Consider the following 21,991-nt stretch of genomic DNA (forward strand, 5'->3'; position numbering starts at 1 on the left):
AGTTGAGGCCATCAACAAAATAATCAAGCGCACTTTGAAAACCAGCTTGGACAAAGCTAAAGGCTGTTGGCCAGAATTTGTACCCCAAGTTCTTTGGTCATATCGCACTTCATATCGGACTTCAACAGGAGAAACTCCATTCTCACTTGCCTTTGGCACAGAGGCGGTTGTCCCTGTTGAGCTCGAGCAAGCAACATTCCGAGTCCAGAACTACATTCAAAGTGAAAATGACAAACAACTCACCCTCAACTTGGATTTAGTCGAGGAACACAGAAACCAAGCTCACTTGAGGAATGTCGCCTACAAGCAGCGCATCTCCAACTATTATGACTCTAGGGTCAAGCCTCGTTCTTTCAAAATAGGAGACTGGGTCTTAAAGAAAAGATTACTCTGCGACAGAGTCCCGAGTGAAGGCACACTTAGTCCAAACTGGGATGGACCGTATGAAGTCATTGGCATCAGTCGCCCTGGCTCTTACACACTTAGAAGCTCTGATGGCAAGACCCTTGGCCATCCATGGAACGCTGATCACTTGAAGTACTACTACAAATAGACTCACGATGTACAAGTGTTGAGCTATAGCCGTTTGGCATCCTATGTAATGAAGGCCATTTGGCAATGAATTCAATAAAGAGGTAATTTAGCCAACTCAGCCCTCACTCTTTTACATTCATAGCAAGCGATGCCAGAACCCTTCTCAATCAAAAAGCAATCCGTCTTCCACAGTCACTACAAAACAAGCAAATGAAGACCGTGTCAAGCGCCAAAAAAAAAAAAAAAAAAAAAAAAAAAACAGCTTCATCCAAAAAGCTTCACCCGAAAAGCTTCACCTCCAAAGCTTCACCCACAAAGCTTCACCTAAAAAGCTTCACCCAAAAAGCTTCACCCGAAAAGCTTCACCTCTAAAGCTTCACCCACAAAGCTTCACCTAAAAAGCTTCACCCACAAAGCTTCACCTAAAAAGCTTCACCCAACAAGCTTCACCCGGAAAGCTTCACCTCCAACGCTTCACCCACAAAGCTTCACCTAAAAAGCTTCACCCACAAAGCTTCACCCAAAAAAAAAAACTTCACCCGAAAAGCTTCACTTAAAAAAGCTTCACCTACAAAGCTTCACCTAAAAAATCTTCACCTAGAAAGCTCCCTCTACATACTTTCACCATCAAAGCTTCACCATCAAAGCTTCACCTAGAAAGCTTCATCTACAAAGCTTCACCATCAAAGCTTCACCTAGAAAGCTTCATCTACAAAGCTTCATCTACAAAGCTTCACCATCAAAGCTTCACCTAGAAAGCTTCAACACCAAAGCTTCACCTACAAAGCTTCAACACAAAACCTTGCTCCAAATAAACAAATTTTGTTCACAAAACCCAAGATGCCCTTGAACTTGTACAAAAACACTTGGGTAAACATAAACATTTTTTGTTTTACACCCACAAGGGCCCAAAATTTTCCTTCTTATTTATTCACTTATATATGTTCCCAAACATATTATAATAGATCCAACAACAAGCCAAAGTCCCAAGTTTCATAATGGACAAAAGTACAAGCAATTCATCAATAATGAAGGTGCTACAAAAATTGGAATCTGCCCCAAAATAGAAATCCAACCCAAGAGACTTTTTCTCTCTCTCCCTCTTCCGCCTCCTTTCATCTATCAAATTTCTGCAACCTCTGCTCTTCTCCAATGGAGCTGAATTTTGGACACCCTATAGTTCTTGAGCATATGAACAACTTTCAAGAAGGAACCATTTCTGTTTGAGCGACGGAAATTAAAGTGTTGAAGCTCCAAACATGATAGTCGGCTTCTTGCAGATTTCGAAGCTGTTGTGATGTTTCGAAGATCTGGAAATATTTAACCGTTAGTTCATCCTGAATTTTTGATATGTTATGAAAGAGTCGATGAGGAACAACTTCAATGAAGAAAGCATACCGATCTGAACAAGAGAAAATGGAGTTTCGAAGCTCACAACAAATCTGACGGGTTGACAGAAAAATAATAACCAGTCATTCATCATACCTGGATTTCTGGAGTTATACTGCTCCGAGGGATCTCAAATTTGGATATGTTGTAGTTCACGAGCTGAGGAACAACTTCAATGAAGAAAGCATACCGATCTGAACAAGAGAAAATGGAGTTTCGAAGCTCACAACAAATCTGACGGGTTGACAGAAAAATAATAACCAGTCATTCATCATACCTGGATTTCTGGAGTCATACTGCTCCGAGGGATCTCAAATTTGGATATGTTGTATTTCACAAGCTGAGGAACAACTTCAATGAAGAAAGCATGCTGATCTGAGCAAGAGAAAATAGAGTTTCAAAGCTCACAACAAATCTGACGGGTTGACAGACAAATGATAAACAGTCACTCATCATACCTGGATTTCTGGAGTTATACTGCTCCGAGGGACCTCAAATTTGGATATGTTGTAGTTCACAAGTTAGGGAACAACTTCGATGAAGAAAGTATGTTGATCTGAACAAGAGAAAATGGAGTTTCGAAGCTCACAACAAGTCTGACGGATTAACAGAACATTGATGAACAGTTACTCATCATACTTGAATTTCTGAAGTTGTACTACTCCGATGGATCTCAAATTTGGATATGTTGTAGTTCACAAGATAAGGAAAAACTTTCATGAAGATGACTTTGCAATCTGAGCTATAGAGAAAGGTGTTATCTTGCATCCACTCAGGCTGATTAGTGGAAACGAAAAGCAATTCCACCAAAGAAAAGATGAAAAAGAGAGAAAAGCTACTAATTGCACTTGATCTTGTCTAGTCAATAGCATGCAGCATCAAACACACAAAAGTTGGAAATATTTTTAGATAAAGCATATACGAATGTGTGACATCGAAACAAGAATTCGTTACTTTGACAAATTAGTAACACGCGAGACACCTCATTCGGCAACTCTCTTCGCCTGAAGACTTGGGGGACTCCCACCATATGCTACTGCACCTTGATACTCGGCAGTCTCACAACCACTCAGTGACTTGGATTTTTCAAGTCTCCAACCGAGAAGTTTTCCTCACTCGGGAAATTAAGGGAACACTACCTCAAACTACATGCTTCACTCACAAAGCTTCAACAATACAGGTTTCAACAAAAGCAAAAATTCAAAGAACTTTATGAAGAAGGCTTTGGTGTATTTAACACAATATGTTGAAATGAAGCAAAGCTTATTTATTAATATTTTCGATAAGCCACAAATATGTACATATACATGAGTCAAAATAAACAAACAAAAGGGAGCCTTCACAAAGGTTGCTTAGGGGAAGTCTTAGCAGTCGGTAGAGCCCCAGAAAGAGAAAGCACCGGAGGGTGGTTATCCGGAGCCTCAGTACTTGACAAAACCCCAGAAGGAGGAGGCATTGGAGGTTCATCATTTGAAGCTTCATTACCAGGTACAACCCTAGAGGACGAAGGCAATAAATGCCTTTGGAACAAACCCACAAACCGCTGATGATCAAGTAAAACCTTACCATCAGATTCCTTCATCTGGTCAAGCTTCCTCTTCATGTTTGTAGCATAGTCATGGGCGAGCCGGTGCAACTGCTTATTCTCATGCTTGAGCCCTCTAATCTCCTGTTTGAGACTCATCACTTCAGCAGCCAATGATTCAACTTGGCGGGTTCTAGCAAATAGGCGTTGGGCCATATTAGACACAGAACCTGCACACTGAACACTAAGAGCCAGAGAGTCCTTAACAGCCAACTCATCAGACCGTTTGGAAAGTAGTCTATTATCTTTGGGAGTGAGAAGGTTCCTGGCCACCACTGCAGCGGTCATATCATTCTTCATCACAGAATCCCCAACGGTAAGAGGACCAGTAGGGGATATGAAGGATGGGCGCCATATGTTGTCTGGAGAAGGCGTGGCTGTCTCTTCTCCAAGGTTCAAGTCAAAACGACGGTCGGAGGGTCCAGACATTTTCAAATGTGTTGAAGAAGGAAGAGGTCAGACAAATCAAGATCTTAGAAGTGCAAGAAATGAGCTTCTACTGGTAGAGATTCAAGTGTGCTGTGGAACTTAATGCCAGCCTCTATAAAAATCTGCACTCGACGGAGCTTCAGAAATCGAAGAGGCGTTTGCTTTCTCAAAAGCTGGGCTGCTCAGAGACCACGAGGGCCGATCTCAGAAATCGAAGAGGCGTTTGCTTTCTCAAAAGCTGGGCTGCTCAGAGACCACGAGGGCCGATCTCAGAAATCGAAGAGGCGTTTGCTTTCTCAAAAGCTGGGCTGCTCAGAGACCACGAGGGCCGATCTCAGAAATCGAAGAAGCACCTGCTTTTTCAGCCTCGTCAGCACCTGTCACATGCACACTCAGCTTTGCGGAAATTACGGGCAATCTGTCGAAGATTTCTGGTGAAGTAGAAAGCACGTGAATCTTACTGTTCAATCACCGCTCTCCATATGCACCATCAACTCCTCGGGTACCACATATAACTTTGTCAAAGATCTCTGACAAAGTTTAGGCACGAGAATTTCGAAGTTCCAGCTACCCTACTATTACCCATAAGGGTAAAGGAACAGCACCACTGCTTGACAACTGGAAAGTCCCTATGTGTGTCGACCTCCGGGTTTTGCGGCAAGACAGGTTGGCAAGAACGTCCAACCTTTACTCACATTCGAGAAAAGACTCCCAACATAATTACTTTCTAAAAAACCGGAGTAGCACCGCTTTCCGAATCTCGAGAGTCAGATCCTCGACGGGATTGCTTGTTCGAAAACCGAAGAGGCACAACTCTCAGAACTTCGAGAGCCAGATTTCCTTAGATAAAGCTTGTCTGTAATCTTCACACGTAACATCAGCTTTCCAGATACCACATACCACTTTTTCAAAGTGCTCTGACAAAATTAAAACACGTGAAGCTGGCAGCTCCCACTACATTGCTGTGACCAAGAAGGGTAAAGGAATAGCATTACTACTTGTTATTAGGAAATCCCTATATACATTGACCTCCCTCCTCAACGGACAGGCAAACCTGCAAAAATGCTCAACCCTTTCTCGCATTCGAAAAGGCACCCTCAACATAACCTCTCGAAATACTCAGCTTTATTTCCCCCCGATAATACCTCAGCAAATAAGCCACACCAAGAACAAGAGTATCTCATATCATCAGGGTCGAAAGCAAGAGTATCCCATATCATGCTTTCTCCCTGTCTTTGTCTTTGTCCTTGTCCACACCTGCAGGACAAGGAGAAAGAGAGCAGTCAGTCGGAACCTGAAATCAAACCTCCAATTTGGAACTGACTGCCTGGAGCCTTTGCCTGGTTGCTTACTTAGCATTGCTCTCGAGTACTCATCCTCAACTGCTGTCAAGGTCACGAATTCCACCGGCAAATACCTCATGACAGTTGATCAGATATTGGCTCTTTACACTGAAGCTGCCAAGCGTGGATGAGTCACTATGAAGGAATGTTCTGAAGGACCATTTAAATGCAAAGGTTGCACACCACTTCTGCCATGCAAAAGATTGAAGCAGAAGGTTCAACGGTGAGCTGAAACAGATCACTACAACACGACACCTCTCCATACCACATTCATTATTCCGTCAACAGCAAAAGTATCCCATATCATCAAGGTCGAACGTACTCTAGATTTGATGGACTTGTTTTGACCCTCAAATTTTTGAATCGGCCTTATACTCTGAAGGGCACCAGAAAACCCTCCAGCACAGTTCAAGAATAAGCCTGTGGAAAGTTACTTCTTCAAAAGCAAAAGTATCTCATATCATCTCTTATCCATTTGCTTCTCCTTATCCTGGCAGTTGAATGAGAGACAAGGAGAATGAGAACAATCAACCGGAAGCCGAAGTCAAACCTCTGATCCTGGGTTGCTTACTTGGAAGTTTGACTGCTTACCTTGTCTGTCACCTCTTTCGGCAGATCTCCTAGCTCGGCGACTTGGGGGACTCTTACTATAGGGTTTGTATCACACTTGACTAAGCCCGAAACTACAACTAAGCTTCAAGTGAAATTGATACATTACCTTGTGCGTCAACATCAGCTAAATACACCATTCCCGGATGGAGGAAAAGTACTTCCAGAGAAGGGCAGATGAAGATCAGACCACACTTCGGTACTTAGAAGTTTCGTGATTACTCAAGGGATTGGATCTTGCAAGTCCCCAACCGAGGAGTTTCCCTCACTCGGGAACTTAGGGGAGCACTGTTTGTACCATACTTGACCAATCCCGAAACTACCGAGCACCGGCCAACGCTATACTGTCAAGGACCCAGAAGAGTTCCCCTCCGACCAGGAGGCCAATCACTACTCGACACGTGTCAAGATTAGAAGCCAATCAGAGCGCAGCACGTGTCAACATCAAGAACCAATCATAACATGACACATGTTAATGTGACAAAGCTACAAGTTTTTCTATAAATAGGGGTCATTCCCCCACAATATTGCCTAATGCCATTTTGTGTTAAATCATTCACAAGAACTCACTAAATTGAGAGCTTGATCCTTTGTACTTGTGTAAGCCCTTCACTACTAATAAGAACTCCTCTACTCCGTGGACGTAGCCAATCTGGGTGAACCACGTACATCCTGTGTTTGCTTCTCTGTCTCTATTCATTTACGTACTTATCCTCACTAGTGACCGAAGCAACCAAGCGAAGGTCACAAAACCTGACACTTTCTGTTGTACCAAAGTCTTCGCTGATTTTGTGCATCAACATTTGGCGCCGTCTGTGGGAAGCGACACTTATTCCTACTCTCTTCAGCTGTGTCAAGCTGGTTTCTATCATTCGTACACTTTCTTTTGACCAGGCATCCCTCTCCAACATGGGAAGCGAAGGAAGCCACAGCACACAGAATGACACCCCCCTTGCACATAGTGCGAAACAACGAAAGAAGGAAGGAAAACGAGTTCTTCTTCAAGCTAAAGTCGATGAGTTGGAAGCTCAGAACAACAAGATAGCAATAAGGAATGAGGTCCTCCAGGAGCAATATGAGAAGCTCTTCGAGACACTCCACGAAGCTAGGCAAGCTCAGACACGCGAGCTTGTTGCCCCCGTGGAGGTCAACCATCAACTGGGTGCCCTCCAACATGGAGGGTCACATGCATTCGACATAGATATCCCTGATAGGGAACAGATTACCCCTCGACTTGATAATCAACATGAGGCTTCTCTTAACCCAGTTGCTTCGACCCGAACCATGAGAAGTGGAGGGAGACACCTCTTTACTGAAGGGGCAGAAGGATCGAAAGCCGTCTTTCGCGATTGTCGGGATTTCCTGAAGCAACGTCGAGAGAATTCCATCCATATAAGCTCAAAGATTAATGACCCAAGGATTTCTGAGAGACTCGGTCCCCTGCCACGGCCCAAGCCGGCCACCAATTTGGGGAAGGGGCAACAAGTCCCAGAGAGACATGAGGGTACAGGGGACTCAGAGGTGTTCCGACAGACATACCCTGGAAGCCAGTACAGCGAGTCCAGGGAAAAATCACATGCCCTTGATCAAACCTTCCTAATTCCAAGAGGAGATGGAGATTTACGAAAGAAAGCTCCAGTGACACATAACTCCGCTCAGGACCCCCTTGTCCTACAACTTCTTGAGGAAGTAAACAAGTTGAAGGCTGAACGTCAGGCTGAAATACCTGACTGGAACCAACCCAGGCCTGGCCCTCTTACAAGGAGGATCCTCAACACCCCCCTTCAAGCAAAGACAAAGCAAAAGCTTGGCTTGCAACTTTATACTGGAAAAGAGGACCCGATTGAGCACCTTAACCTCTTTGAGTCCACCATGGCATACCGGATGCACACCGACGAAGAGCGATGTCTTCTCTTCCCCTCCACCCTCTCTGGTGGAGCTCTAAATTGGTATTGTCGTCTTACACCTGAGACGGTAGACTCATTTGAGGAATTGAGGAAACTATTTGTTTCCCAACACATTTTCCAAACCGATCGCTTGCACTCTGCAGATGACTTGTACACTATCCGCCAGAAGCCAGACGAGTCATTACGTATGTATGCTGGCCGCTTCAGCCATGAATACTCCCGGTGTGCCGAGGCAGATGACAAGACTGCCCTCAAAGCCTTCACGGCAGGCCTACGTGATTGTTTCTTTAAATACATGATCAATGCCAATACTTGGAAGACTTACTCTGAGGTGATGGCGCAGGCTTATAACCATGCCTCCGCCGAGGCAAAGACATATCAGGGGAAACCCCCTACAACCATCATTTATCAACAAGTGGGAGGTGGAAGCCAGACTCACCTAAATGAGAAGACCTCGACTTCCCAAACAGCAGTGGCACCTCCCCATGCCTTGCATAATGCTTCACCGAATCAACAGACATATCAATTTCAAGGCAAGAGGAAGGATTTCCATCCTCACCACTCTCCTTTCAGTAAAAAGAGTAAGGGACACTATCCCGATAACCAAGGGTATCGCCACAATAACGCTCGCCCCCAGGCAGTCAATGCAGTGGGTCAAACCCGCGTCAAGATACCCCCTACCCCAAGGTATGAGACATACACGCCCTTGAATGCCACATGCGCGGCCATTTACCCCAGCATAGCTCACCTGATACCAAAACCAAAGCCGAGGCACCCAGATTACACGCCCCCGAATAACGCGGGCACGTTTTGTTGCTACCATGAGCATAACGGCCATGATAGCGAGAAATGTATCATCCTCCGTGATCGTATTGAAGCTTTGGCACGAGAAGGAAAAATTGATCAATTCCTTCTTCACCCTCAAAGGGATAACCGTAACCAACGCCAGGTGAATGTCATATATTCCATAAGCGGCGGCACACCCATATCTGAATCTTCCAATAGGGCCATGAAAAACAGTGAACGAAGTCTGAGGCCTGGTCACCAAGTGTTTCACGTGGAAGACATCAGGGGAGGGAAGTATCAAAAACCTAACTGGGATCCGATATGTTTCTACCCTGAGGAAGAAAGAGGCATCATCTACCCTCATAACGACCCATTGATCGTGGAGGCTCACATAGCCAACTTTGATGTTCGACGAATCCTCGTAGACACAGGGGCTTCGGTCAATATCATGTTTGCCGAAGCTTTCAGGGCGCTCAGTGTAGCTGAACACTTGCTCGATCGCTCGATTTCTCCTCTGATAAGCTTTTCCGGTGATATCGTGCAACCCTTAGGGAGCATACATTTACCCTTTACTATTGGTACAGGCCCTTACACGGCTACCATTACCACTAACTTCCTAGTGGTTGACTGCCCAACGGCATACAATGTCATCTTTGGGCGCACAGGCATCAATGATCTCAAGGCTATGGTATCCACGCATATGCTGTTGATGAAATTTCCAACCCCCCATGGCAACGGCTACATCAGAGGAGATCAGCTTAGTGCACGATCATGTTACAACACTTCAGTTAAGCAACAACACTTGCCCGGACCCAAGGAAACCCTGTCTGTACATGACCAAGTCACAAAGACCAGCCTAGATGAAGCGAACTTGGATCTTCCTGATAGCAACAATCAACCCGATGATCCTCGAGATGACTCTTTCACCCAGCAAGCCCAACCTGCTGAAGAGTTGGAGAAGGTACCTATCTCAAGAGATTATCCAGATCGCATGGTGAAGATTGGCACCACATTGTCACCACCCCTTCGGTTAGCATTGATATCTTTTTTGAAAGAGAACACTGAAGTCTTCGCCTGGTCATACGAGGACATGCCAGGCATCTCTCCCGATGTCATCTGTCATCGTTTGAGTATTGACCCCAAGATCAAGCCGGTGAGACAGAAGCGAAGATCTTATGACGCTGAACGATACGAGGCAATGAAAGCAGAAGTTGAAAAACTCAAAGGCATAGGCTTTGTCCGCGAAGTCAATTACCCGACATGGGTAGCAAATGTGGTCCTTGTTAAGAAAAATCCGACCAAAGAAAGTCTTTTGCTTCAAAAGGTCTTGTGGAGAATGTGTGTTGACTACACCGACCTAAACAAAGGGTGTCCGAAAGATAGCTTCCCTCTTCCTCTTATTGACAGACTTATAGACTCTACGGCCGGGTGTGAACTCCTAAGCTTCATGGATGCTTACTCAGGATACAACCAAATCCTCATGAACCCTTCGGATCAAGAACACACAGCCTTCACTACCGACAGAGGACTATACTGCTATAAAGTCATGCCTTTCGGCCTAAAGAATGCAGGAGCGACTTATCAGAGACTAGTCAACTCAATGTTCGCCGAGCAGATTGGGAAGAGCATGGAAGTTTACGTTGATGATATGTTAGTCAAGAGCAAACATGCTGACCAACACATCACCAACCTATCTGAAACTTTCACTATTTTGAAGAGGTATCGAATGAGGTTAAACCCCAACAAATGTGCCTTCGGCGTAGGCTCTGGCAAATTCTTAGGTTTCATGATTAGCCAACGAGGCATTGAAGCTAATCCCGAGAAGATCAAAGCAATCCTCGACATGAAGGAACCGGTAACTTCAAAGGACATCCAGAGCCTTACTGGCAAGGTGGCAGCCTTAACCAGGTTCATTTCTAAGGCCACAGACAAATGTGCTCCCTTTTTTAAAGCACTTAAGGGAAGTAGGAAGTACATTACATGGACTGATGAATGTGCCGAGGCATTCAAAAACCTCAAGGAGTACATGAGTAAAGCCCCTCTACTCTCCAAGCCCGAGGTAGGAGACATTCTCATTATCTACCTATCGGTATCAGCTTCAGCCGTAAGTTCCGTTCTCATTCGAAAGGATGGGAATATTGAGCGACCTGTCTACTACGCTAGCAAAGCCCTACAAGATGCGGAGACACGATACTCCAACATTGAGAAATTAGCTCTAGCATTGGTCATGTCTGCTCGGAAACTTCGCCCTTATTTCCAAGCACACGCCATCATCGTGCTTACCAATCACCCTCTTCGACAGATACTCCAGAGTCCTGACACGTCTGGGCGAATGATCAAATGGGCGATAGCATTGGGTGAGTTTGACATCTCCTACCAACCAAAACCAGCCGAAAAAGGTCAAGCAGTAACAGATTTCATTGCCGACTTCACATATCCGGTTGACATTGCTTCTACACCTGAAGCAGTGGCTTCATTACCCCCGGAAGCTCAGAAGGTAGAATTAACGACCTCAGCTTGGAGTCTGTATGTTGATGGCTCATCCAACCAACAGGGCTGTGGAGCGGGACTAGTCTTGACTACGCCCGACAAGGTAGCAATGGAGTATGCTCTTCGTTTCAAATTCAAGGCATCAAACAATGAGGCCGAGTATGAAGCCCTTCTAGCAGGATTACGTTTGGCCAAACACCTCGGGGTTAAACAAATTGATATTTTCAGTGACTCCTAATTAGTGGTCAACCAGGTTACCAACAACTTTGATGCTAAGGACAGCTCCATGGCAGCATATCTTGCGCAAACACAACTTTTGCTCAAGCACTTCCACTACCAGATCACCCAAGTTCCTCGAGCGGCAAACAGTCATGCAGACGCCCTGGCTCGCCTCGCCTCAGCTGTGGAAGACAAGATTGGAAGAAAAATTCATGTCGAACTGTTGGCAACACCAAGCACCATGGCCGCAGAAGTATGCAACTTACAACAGGGGGATAGTTGGATCACCCCGATCTATAATTTCCTTGCTCATGGCACCCTCCCAAATGATAAAGTCCAGGCTAAGCAAATTCGATACAAGTCTACCCGCTACCTGATCATCAATGATCAACTCTATAAGCGAGGTTTTAGCCTGCCATACTTAAGGTGTCTTACGCCTGCCGAGGCGGAAATCGTCATTCGGGAAATACATGAGGGAGTCTGTGGAGATCATGCTGGATCTCGGTCCCTAGCACACAAGACTTTTCACCAAGGATATTACTGGCCAACACTCCACCAGGATGCCATCAAAGTATCCCGCTCATGTGACAAATGTCAACGATATGCAACTATTCCTCATTCCCCTCCAGAGCCTCTTACTCCTATGATCAGCCATTGGCCCTTCGCCCAGTGGGGACTTGATTTGATCGGCCCAATGCCGGCAGGGAAGGGCAAAGTCTGTTACGCAGTCGTTGCAGTGGACTACTTCACAAAGTGGGCCGAAGTAGAACCCTTGGCAACCATTACTGAGGCAAAGATAGAAGACTTTGTGTGGAAGAACATCCTTTGTAGATTCGGCATTCCCAATGCGATAGTCACTGACAATGGGCGACAGTTTGACAACAAGAAGTTCAGGTTGTTCTGCTCTAAGTTCAACATCAACTTATGCTTTGCCTCTCCAGCTCATCCCCAGTCTAATGGACAAGTTGAAGCCATCAACAAAATAATCAAGCGCACTTTGAAAACCAGCTTGGACAAAGCTAAAGGCTGTTGGCCAGAATTTGTACCCCAAGTTCTTTGGTCATATCGCACTTCATATCGGACTTCAACAGGAGAAACTCCATTCTCACTTGCCTTTGGCACAGAGGCGGTTGTCCCTGTTGAGCTCGAGCAAGCAACATTCCGAGTCCAGAACTACATTCAAAGTGAAAATGACAAACAACTCACCCTCAACTTGGATTTAGTCGAGGAACACAGAAACCAAGCTCACTTGAGGAATGTCGCCTACAAGCAGCGCATCTCCAACTATTATGACTCTAGGGTCAAGCTTCGTTCTTTCAAAATAGGAGACTGGGTCTTAAAGAAAAGATTACTCTGCGACAGAGTCTCGAGTGAAGGCACACTTAGTCCAAACTGGGATGGACCGTATGAAGTCATTGGCATCAGTCGCCCTGGCTCTTACACACTTAGAAGCTCCGATGGCAAGACCCTTGGCCATCCATGGAACGCTGATCACTTGAAGTACTACTACAAATAGACTCACGATGTACAAGTGTTGAGCTATAGCCGTTCGGCATCCTATGTAATGAAGGCCATTTGGCAATGAATTCAATAAAGAGGTAATTTAGCCAACTCAGCCCTCACTCTTTTACATTCCTAGCAAGGGAACACTCAAGTGTTGAAACCTCAAAGCAGATATATCCAACACGAAACAAAATCTAAGTATGTGTCGACAAGACTATACAAAGAAAGGAACAACCAAACAATGGCTTATATCCAAACAATAGATCTATTCATACATAGCCAAACATGCATTAATAATAGTGCAAACACTCATAAACACCTAAAATCCAAAACTCTCAAGCTTATAACATGGGCACATGTTATACACACATCAGACTACTACATCCAGAATACATGCAGATAGTAAAGACACTGCTATTCATTCTCATCTGAAGCCGAACCCCTGGCAGTATCATTCCGCGTCCTACCATCATCCTCTGCATCCCCAAGATCCTCTTCACCATGCTGAGTCTGTGCATCAGCACTACCTTCATTATCAGACTCATCTTCGCTGCTAGGATCAACAGCAAGGACAAATGTCTCGCCCTTTCGATGATGCTCATTTATATCTTCGTGGTATTTTCGAAGAATGCTCCCATCATCATAACGATCAAGGACGGCCATCCATTTCCTTTTTTCAAAGCGAGCTTCTTGAGCACAGTAGGGTTTAATAGCAAGATGAAAGGTCGAAGAACTTAAGTATTCTTGCACAGCAGCCTCCCTTTCAGTTGGAATGCTCTTCTCTAGTTCAGAAATCTCAACTAAGGCACCATCCAATTCTCCCCTAACCTTGGATACTTCCAAGGTAGCCACCTCCAACTGTTTTTTAGTTGCCTCAAACAATTTCTTAAGCCTTAGGTTCTCACCATTTCGCCTTTTCAAGCTCTCCATGGTTTCATCCTTCAGTTGGAGAGCCTGAGTCAAAAGTCCCTTATTCCTTCGGGCCTCGTCCACAAGCTGCTTATTCTCCTTCAGTTTTGCCTTGTACCGCTCAACCTCTTGCAGTCTGTCGTGATACTCGGCCATGACCTGCATGGCAAGACGATCATCACTACCTAAATAATGATAATAAAGAGGAAAAAGTAAGGAAATGACAAAGTAACACTCACATATGAAGACAGCTTCAACATCCGGTCGCAATCCGATTCATCCTTAGCTAAGGGCTCTCCGAGCTCATCGAAGGCGAATCGACGCCCTGCCAAGCAATTGTTGATATCCCCAAAATCCTTTGGCCGCGTGGCAACCCTCAAGTCCTTCCACGGGACACTGCCAGCTCTTTCCTTGCCTTTCCCCTCATGGCGGGAACCAGGATCACTTTCCTGGACAGTGTGCTCCATAGTAAGAGGATGAGGCAACAGTCGGCTCCCTTCTCCTGCAACTACGGCAGTAGCATTATCAACGGTCTCGACTCCAGTCTTCCTAAAGGCAGGCCCCTTAAGGACCCCATCTTGGGACTTAGGTCTAACGGATGGTTCCCCTCGGAACTTATGAATTTTCTTATGCGGTAGGATGTCTTCCGAAGGAACTAACACTGGTGCTTTCCTTTTATGGGTGCTAGTCCCTGTTTTCTTGCTTACCTTCTCCACTGCATAAGGAAAATCAAAATAAGAAATACAACTTTCCAAATAAAGTAAGGAATTGAGCTAAGTTTACATGAAGGATACAACTTACTCGATCGTCCCTGGCTCTCGGAAACTAAGGGTTGAAAACCGTACCGACGAAATAAGGGTCGTAGCTTGCTTAAGTGTCTATCCTCTTTGGCCACCCTCAACACCTTCTCTATGTCAGATAGCTCCTGCCCAAACAGTTGGATGGTGCCCCGCGTCACTACATGAAGCAAAGTGTTAGAAGCAAGAAAAGACCACAACAAATAGCAAATAGTACGAACGGTTGATACGTTACAACCTACAGTCTGGAAGTGAGTAAGCACACGTCGCTCAGGCGTGACACCCTTATCATACTCCCAATCATTATACAGAAAGCACCAACGGTTTTTCCATGTGTAGTATGCCTTTTTCTTACCATACACAATACGCTCTCTCTCACTCCGACATGCACACTCGGCATAACCAGTGCATGATTTTGCTGGGCGCATCTTGTAACAGTAACGCCACTGATGGAAGGAAGGCTCACACAACCCACACTCCATCCAAATGATATAAAATCCAATCAAAGTATCCCAGAAACCAGGATTGAGTTGCCCAGGTGCATATCCGATCAAAGATAACATCTTTTGCAACCACGGATGTAAAGGTAGTCTCACCCCTAAAGTCAGTAATATCTGGGTGTAGAACATAACATGACCCTGGGGAGGCTCAGAAGGCCATTCTTCATCATGTACCAAACGTATCCCTACACTACGAGGGATATTACATGACTGCCTTAGCGCCTCAACCTGCTTCTCATTATCTAACAAGTTATTCTTTAGATGGTCTGCTGTGAACTCAGAGCGAACTATGGGTATGGCATCAAAAACAACCCCCTCACCCAACGCCATGGAGGAAGAACTAGCAATAGCTAAAGTTTGACGGTTGGGAAGATCATCCAATGTTTCTCTAGTACCGGACTCTAACAAAGACCCTGAAGACTCCGACATTGCAGACTCAGACTTAGAGCTAAAGCTAGAAGAGCCCTCATCACTAGAACTTCCAGGCTCTGACATCTACAATAAGAAGAAACAAATTCTATCACTACATGCATGATCAAAACATAAGGAAGTTCCTATATTACCCACATGAAGATGGTGCAAAGCGATGCCGAAACCCTTCTCAATCAGAAAGCAATCCGTCTTCCACAGTCACTACAAAACAAGCAAATGAAGACCGTGTCAAGCGCCAAAAAAAAAAAAAAAAAAAAAAAAAAAAAAAAAAAAAAAGCTTCACCCAAAAAAAGCTTCACCCGAAAAGCTTCACCTCCAAAGCTTCACCCACAAAGCTTCACCTCAAAAGCTTCACCCACAAAGCTTCACCCAAAAACGCTTCACCCGAAAAGCTTCACCTCCAAAGCTTCACAAGGGCCCAAAGCTTCACTTAAAAAAGCTTCACCTCCAAAGCTTCACCCACAAAGCTTCACCTAAAAAGCTTCACCCACAAAGCTTCACCCAAAAAAGCTTCACCCGAAAAGCTTCACCTCCAAAGCTTCACCCACAAAGCTTCACCTCAAAAGCTTCACCCACAAAGCTTCACCCAAAAAAGCTTCACCCGAAAAGCTTCACCTCCAAAGCTTCACAAGGGCCCAAAGCTTCACTTAAAAAAGCTTCACCTACAAAGCTTCACCTAAAAAAGCTTCACCTAGAAAGCTTCATCTACAAAGCTTCACCATCAAAGCTTCACCTAGAAAGCTTCAACACCAAAGCTTCACCTACAAAGCTTCAACACAAAACCTTGCTCCAAATAAACAAATGTTGTTCACACAACCTAAACATTTTTTGTTTTACACCCACAAGGGCCCAAAATCTTCCTTCTTATTTATTCACTTATATATGTTCCCAAACATATTATGATAGATCAAATAATAATTCAAAGTCCAAAATTTAGTTATGGACAAAAATACAAGCAATTCACCAGTACTGAAGTTGCTACAAAAACTGGAATCTTCCCCAGCCTAGAAATCCAACAAAGCTTCGCCTCCTTTTCTCTATCAAATTTTTGCAGCTGCTGCTTCTCTCCAATGGAGCTGAATTTTGGACACCCTCTAGTTCTTGAGCAGATGAACAACTTTCAAGAAGGAACCATTTCTGTTTGAGCCACGGAAATTAAAGTGTTGAAGCTCCAAGCATGACAGTCGGATTCTTGCAGATTTCGAAGCTGCTGTGATGTTTCGAAGATCTGGAAATATTTAACCATTAGTTCATTCTGAATTTTTGATATGTTATGAAAGAGACGATGAGGAACAACTTCAATGAAGAAAGCATGCTGATCTGAACAATAGAAAATAGAGTTTCAAAGCTCACAACAAATCTGACGGGTTGACAGAAAAATAATAACCAGTCATTCATCATACCTGGATTTCTGGAGTTATACTTCTCCGAGGGATCTCAAATTTGGATATGTTGAAGTTCACAAGCTGAGGAACAACTTCAATGAAGAAAGCATGCTGATCTGAGCAAGAGAAAATAGAGTTTCAAAGCTCACAACAAATCTGACGGGTTGACAGAAAAATAATAACCAGTCATTCATCATACCTGAATTTCTTGAGTTATACAGCTCCGAGGGATCTCAAATTTGGATATGTTGTAGTTCACAAGCTGAGGAACAACTTCAATGAAGAAAGCATGCTTATTTGAGCAAGAGAAAATGGAGTTTTTGAAGCTCACAACAAGTCTGACGCGTTGATATACAAATGACGAACAATCACTCATCATACCTGAATTTCTGGAGTTGTACTGCTCCGATGGATCTCCAATTCGGATATGTTGTAGTTCACGAGCTAAGGAACAACTTTCATGAAGATGGTTTTGCGATCTGAGCCACAGAAAATGGTGTTATATTGAAGAAAAGCTAAAGGAAGACTAAAGCAAAGCAAAAGAGAAGCTAAAGGAAGACAAAATCATGGCACATGATAATGAGTCATACCCTACCCCTCATTCAGCTCCATTCGAATACACCCATGTAAATGACACAAGAAAAAGGGAGGGAGTAAAAAAAAATAAAAAAAAATAAAAAAAAATAAAAAAAAATAAAAAAAAAAAAAAAAGTTCCTAGGCCTCCACTTCTTTGGGCCTAACACATCTTCATAACAAAAAACAATATATGAAGAAAGAGCCCTGGGTTACCACTTCGAAAAGAAACAAGTGAAGTTTTCCTACTCATGACATTGACTACTAGCTAGACACCTCATTCGGCAACTCTCTTCGCCTGAAGACTTGGGGGACTCCCACCATATGCTACTGCACCTTGATACTCGGCAGTCTCACAACCACTCAGTGACTTGGATTTTTCAAGTCTCCAACCGAGAAGTTTTCCTCACTCGGGAAATTAAGGGAACACTACCTCAAACTACATGCTCCACTCACAAAGCTTCAACAATACAGGTTTCAACAAAAGCAAAAAATTCAAAGAACTTTATGAAGAAGGCTTTGGTGTATTTAACACAATATGTTGAAATGAAGCAAAGCTTATTTATTAATATTTTCGATAAGCCACAAATATGTACATATACATGAGTCAAAATAAACAAACAAAAGGGAGCCTTCACAAAGGTTGCTTAGGGGAAGTCTCAGCAGTCGGTAGAGCCCCAGAAAGAGAAAGCACCGGAGGGTGGTTATCCGGAGCCTCAGTACTTGACAAAACCCCAGAAGGAGGAGGCATTGGAGGTTCATCATTTGAAGCTTCATTACCAGGTACAGCCCCAGAGGACGAAGGCAATAAATGCCTTTGGAACAAACCCACAAACCGCTGATGATCAAGTAAAACCTTACCATCAGATTCCTTCATCTGGTCAAGCTTCCTCTTCATGTTTGTAGCATAGTCATGGGCGAGCCGGTGCAACTGCTTATTCTCATGCTTGAGCCCTCTAATCTCCTGTTTGAGACTCATCACTTCAGCAGCCAATGATTCAACTTGGCGGGTTCTAGCAAATAGGCGTTGGGCCATATTAGACACAGAACCTGCACACTGAACACTAAGAGCCAGAGAGTCCTTAACAGCCAACTCATCAGACCGTTTGGAAAGTAGTCTGTTATCTTTGGGAGTGAGAAGGTTCCTGGCCACCACTGCAGCGGTCATATCATTCTTCATCACAGAATCCCCAACGGTAAGAGGACCAGTAGGGGATATGAAGGATGGGCGCCATATGTTGTCTGGAGAAGGCGTGGCTGTCTCTTCTCCAAGGTTCAAGTCAAAACGACGGTCGGAGGGTCCAGACATTTTCAAATGTGTTAAAGAAGGAAGAGGTCAGACAAATCAAGATCTTAGAAGTGCAAGAAATGAGCTTCTACTGGTAGAGATTCAAGTGTGCTGTGGAACTTAATGCCAGCCTCTATAAAAATCTGCACTCGACGGAGCTTCAGAAATCGAAGAGGCGTTTGCTTTCTCAAAAGCTGGGCTGCTCAGAGACCACGAGGGCCGATCTCAGAAATCGAAGAAGCACCTGCTTTTGCAGCCTCGTCAGCACCTGTCACATGCACAATCAGCTTTGCGGAAATTACGGGCAATCTGTCGAAGATTTCTGGTGAAGTAGAAAGCACGTGAATCTTACTGATCAATCACCGCTCTCCATATGCACCATCAACTCCTCGAGTACCACATATAACTTTGTCAAAGATCTCTGACAAAGTTTAGGCACGAGAATTTCGAAGTGCCAGCTACCCTACTATTACCCATAAGGGTAAAGGAACAGCACCACTGCTTGACAACTGGAAAGTCCCTATGTGTGTCGACCTCCGTGTTTTGTGGCAAGACAGGTTGGCAAGAACGACCAACCTTTACTCACATTCGAGAAAAGACTCCCAACATAATTACTTTCTCAAAAACCGGAGTAGCACCGCTTTCCGAATCTCGAGAGTCAGATCCTCGACGGGATTGCTTGTTCGAAAACCGAAGAGGCACAACTCTCAGAACTTCGAGAGCCAGATTTCCTTAGATAAAGCTTGTCTGTAATCTCCACACGTAATATCAGCTTTCCAGATACCACATACCACTTTTTCAAAGTGCTCTGACAAAATTAAAACACGTGAAGCTGGCAGCTCCCACTACATTGCTGTGACCAAGAAGGGTAAAGGAATAGCATTACTACTTGTTATTGGGAAATCCCTATATACATTGACCTCCCTCCTCAACGGACAGGCAAACCTGCAAAAATGCTCAACCCTTTCTCACATTCGAAAAGGCACCCTCAACATAACCTCTCGAAATACTCAGCTTTATTTCCCCCCGATAATACCTCAGCAAATAAGCCACACCAAGAACAAGAGTATCTCATATCATCAGGGTCGAAAGCAAGAGTATCCCATATCATGCTTTCTCCCTGTCTTTGTCTTTGTCCTTGTCCACACCTGCAGGACAAGGAGAAAGAGAGCAGTCAGTCGGAACCTGAAATCAAACCTCCAATTTGGAACTGACTGCCTGGAGCCTTTGCCTGGTTGCTTACTTAGCATTGCTCTCGAGTACTCATCCTCAACTGCTGTCAAGGTCACGAATTCCACCGGCAAATACCTCATGACAGTTGATCAGATATTGGCTCTTTACACTGAAGCTGCCAAGCGTGGATGAGTCACTATGAAGGAATGTTCTGAAGGACCATTTAAATGCAAAGGTTGCACACCACTTCTGCCATGCAAAAGATTGAAGCAGAAGGTTCAACGGTGAGCTGAAACAGATCACTACAGCACGACACCTTTCCATACCACATTCATTATTCCGTCAACAGCAAAAGTATCCCATATCATCAAGGTCGAACGTACTCTAGATTTGATGGACTTGTTTTGACCCTCAAATTTTTGAGTCGGCCTTATACTCTGAAGGGCACCAGAAAACCCTCCAGCACAGTTCAAGAATAAGCCTGTGGAAAGTTACTTCTTCAAAAGCAAAAGTATCTCATATCATCTCTTATCCATTTGCTTCTCCTTATCCTGGCAGTTGAATGAGAGACAAGGAGAATGAGAACAATCAACCGGAAGCCGACGTCAAACCTCTGATCCTGGGTTGCTTACTTGGAAGTTTGACTGCTTACCTTGTCTGTCACCTCTTTCGGCAGATCTCCTAGCTCGGCGACTTGGGGGACTCCTACTATAGGGTTTGTATCACACTTGACTAAGCCCGAAACTACAACTAAGCTTCAAGTGAAATTGATACATTACCTTGTGCGTCAACATCAGCTAAGTACACCATTCCCGGATGGAGGAAAGGTACTTCCAGAGAAGGGCAGATGAAGATCAGACCACACTTCGGTACTTAGAAGTTTCGTGATTACTCAAGGGATTGGATCTTGCAAGTCCCCAACCGAGGAGTTTCCCTCACTCGGGAACTTAGGGGAGCACTGTTTGTACCATACTTGACCAATCCCGAAACTACCGAGCACCGGCCAACGCTATACTGTCAAGGACCCAGAAGAGTTCCCCTCCGACCAGGAGGCCAATCACTACTCGACACGTGTCAAGATTAGAAGCCAATCAGAGCGCAGCACGTGTCAACATCAAGAACCAATCATAACATGACACATGTCAATGTGACAAAGCTACAAGTTTTTCTATAAATAGGGGTCATTCCCCCACAATATTGCCTAATGCCATTTTGTGTTAAATCATTCACAAGAACTCACTAAATTGAGAGCTTGATCCTTTGTACTTGTGTAAGCCCTTCACTACTAATAAGAACTCCTCTACTCCGTGGACGTAGCCAATCTGGGTGAACCACGTACATCCTGTGTTTGCTTCTCTGTCTCTATTCATTTACGTACTTATCCTCACTAGTGACCGAAGCAACCAAGCGAAGGTCACAAAACCTGACACTTTCTGTTGTACCAAAGTCTTCGCTGATTTTGTGCATCAACATTTACTGTTTATACCATATTTAGGGCCTCGTATATTTGGGCCTTGGGCCTTGTATTTGGGCCTCACACTAAAGCCCATACTTTGTAAAGGAGGAGGAGCCCCTTATTCTATAAAAGGGGACTCCTACCCTCATTCTAGAGAGGCCTCACACTCACTCTCAGAGGCCATTTCTGAAGCCTCTCACCCCATCTCAAAGCTTCCTCACACCCCCTAAGCTCTAAGCTCTCTATCACCATCTTCAACAGAGAAATAAAATACAATCAGTGTGGACGTAGCCCAAACCTTGGGGTGAACCACGATATATCTTGTGTTATTTACATTTCATGGCAGATCCACGGTCGGATTTACGTTGTTCCAAAACCGCCCCGGTTTTGTGCATCAACATTTGGCGCCGTCTGTGGGAAACGACACGAAAGGTTATGTCTGTTCTCTCTCAATTTTTCACTTCCCCATGAATCTGCAAAAACCCAAAAAAACCCAAAGCTCTCCCAGAAAACCCACGGAGCCAATAGTTTACGCAATCAAAACCCTCAACCTCCTTTGTGAGTCTGTACAAGATGTGACTAACCAAAAGCTAATCACTACGTGGAAATCCGCTATTGATTCCTAGATCCATCGCTTGGTGTAGCTTGTTTCTAGTGACAGCCAAAAGCAACCAAACACCTCC

General features: G+C 44.5%; 1 protein-coding gene and 2 long non-coding RNA genes across 3 annotated transcripts; all 3 read right to left on the bottom strand.

Annotated features, from left to right (window-relative positions):
- Positions 1 to 1,407: 1,407 nt before the first annotated feature.
- On the bottom strand, positions 1,408 to 17,320 carry LOC139194512 (uncharacterized). Its single transcript, XR_011579443.1, has 5 exons — positions 17,199 to 17,320; positions 2,382 to 2,479; positions 2,201 to 2,298; positions 2,020 to 2,117; positions 1,408 to 1,844 (listed from the first exon to the last, which is right to left on the bottom strand). It is a non-coding gene; the product is annotated as an uncharacterized lncRNA (long non-coding RNA).
- On the bottom strand, positions 13,014 to 14,586 carry LOC139194510 (uncharacterized). Its single transcript, XM_070819277.1, has 3 exons — positions 14,505 to 14,586; positions 13,943 to 14,418; positions 13,014 to 13,862 (listed from the first exon to the last, which is right to left on the bottom strand). Coding segments are annotated over exons 1-3 (1,131 nt in total). The 5' UTR covers positions 14,506 to 14,586; the 3' UTR covers positions 13,014 to 13,208.
- LOC139194511 (uncharacterized) lies at positions 16,279 to 17,119 on the bottom strand. Its single transcript, XR_011579441.1, has 3 exons — positions 17,017 to 17,119; positions 16,836 to 16,933; positions 16,279 to 16,660 (listed from the first exon to the last, which is right to left on the bottom strand). It is a non-coding gene; the product is annotated as an uncharacterized lncRNA (long non-coding RNA).
- Positions 17,321 to 21,991: the final 4,671 nt, after the last annotated feature.

This window comes from Malus domestica, chromosome 03 (assembly GCF_042453785.1).
Source record: "Malus domestica chromosome 03, GDT2T_hap1".
NCBI classification, from domain to species: domain Eukaryota; kingdom Viridiplantae; phylum Streptophyta; class Magnoliopsida; order Rosales; family Rosaceae; genus Malus; species Malus domestica.

Bases quoted from the DNA above. Each gene is read 5' to 3' on its own strand.
- LOC139194510 (XM_070819277.1), bottom strand. The intron at 13,863-13,942 runs GTGAGTGTTACT...CTTGCCATGCAG, and splicing joins TGTTGAAGCTGTCTTCATAT to GTCATGGCCGAGTATCACGA.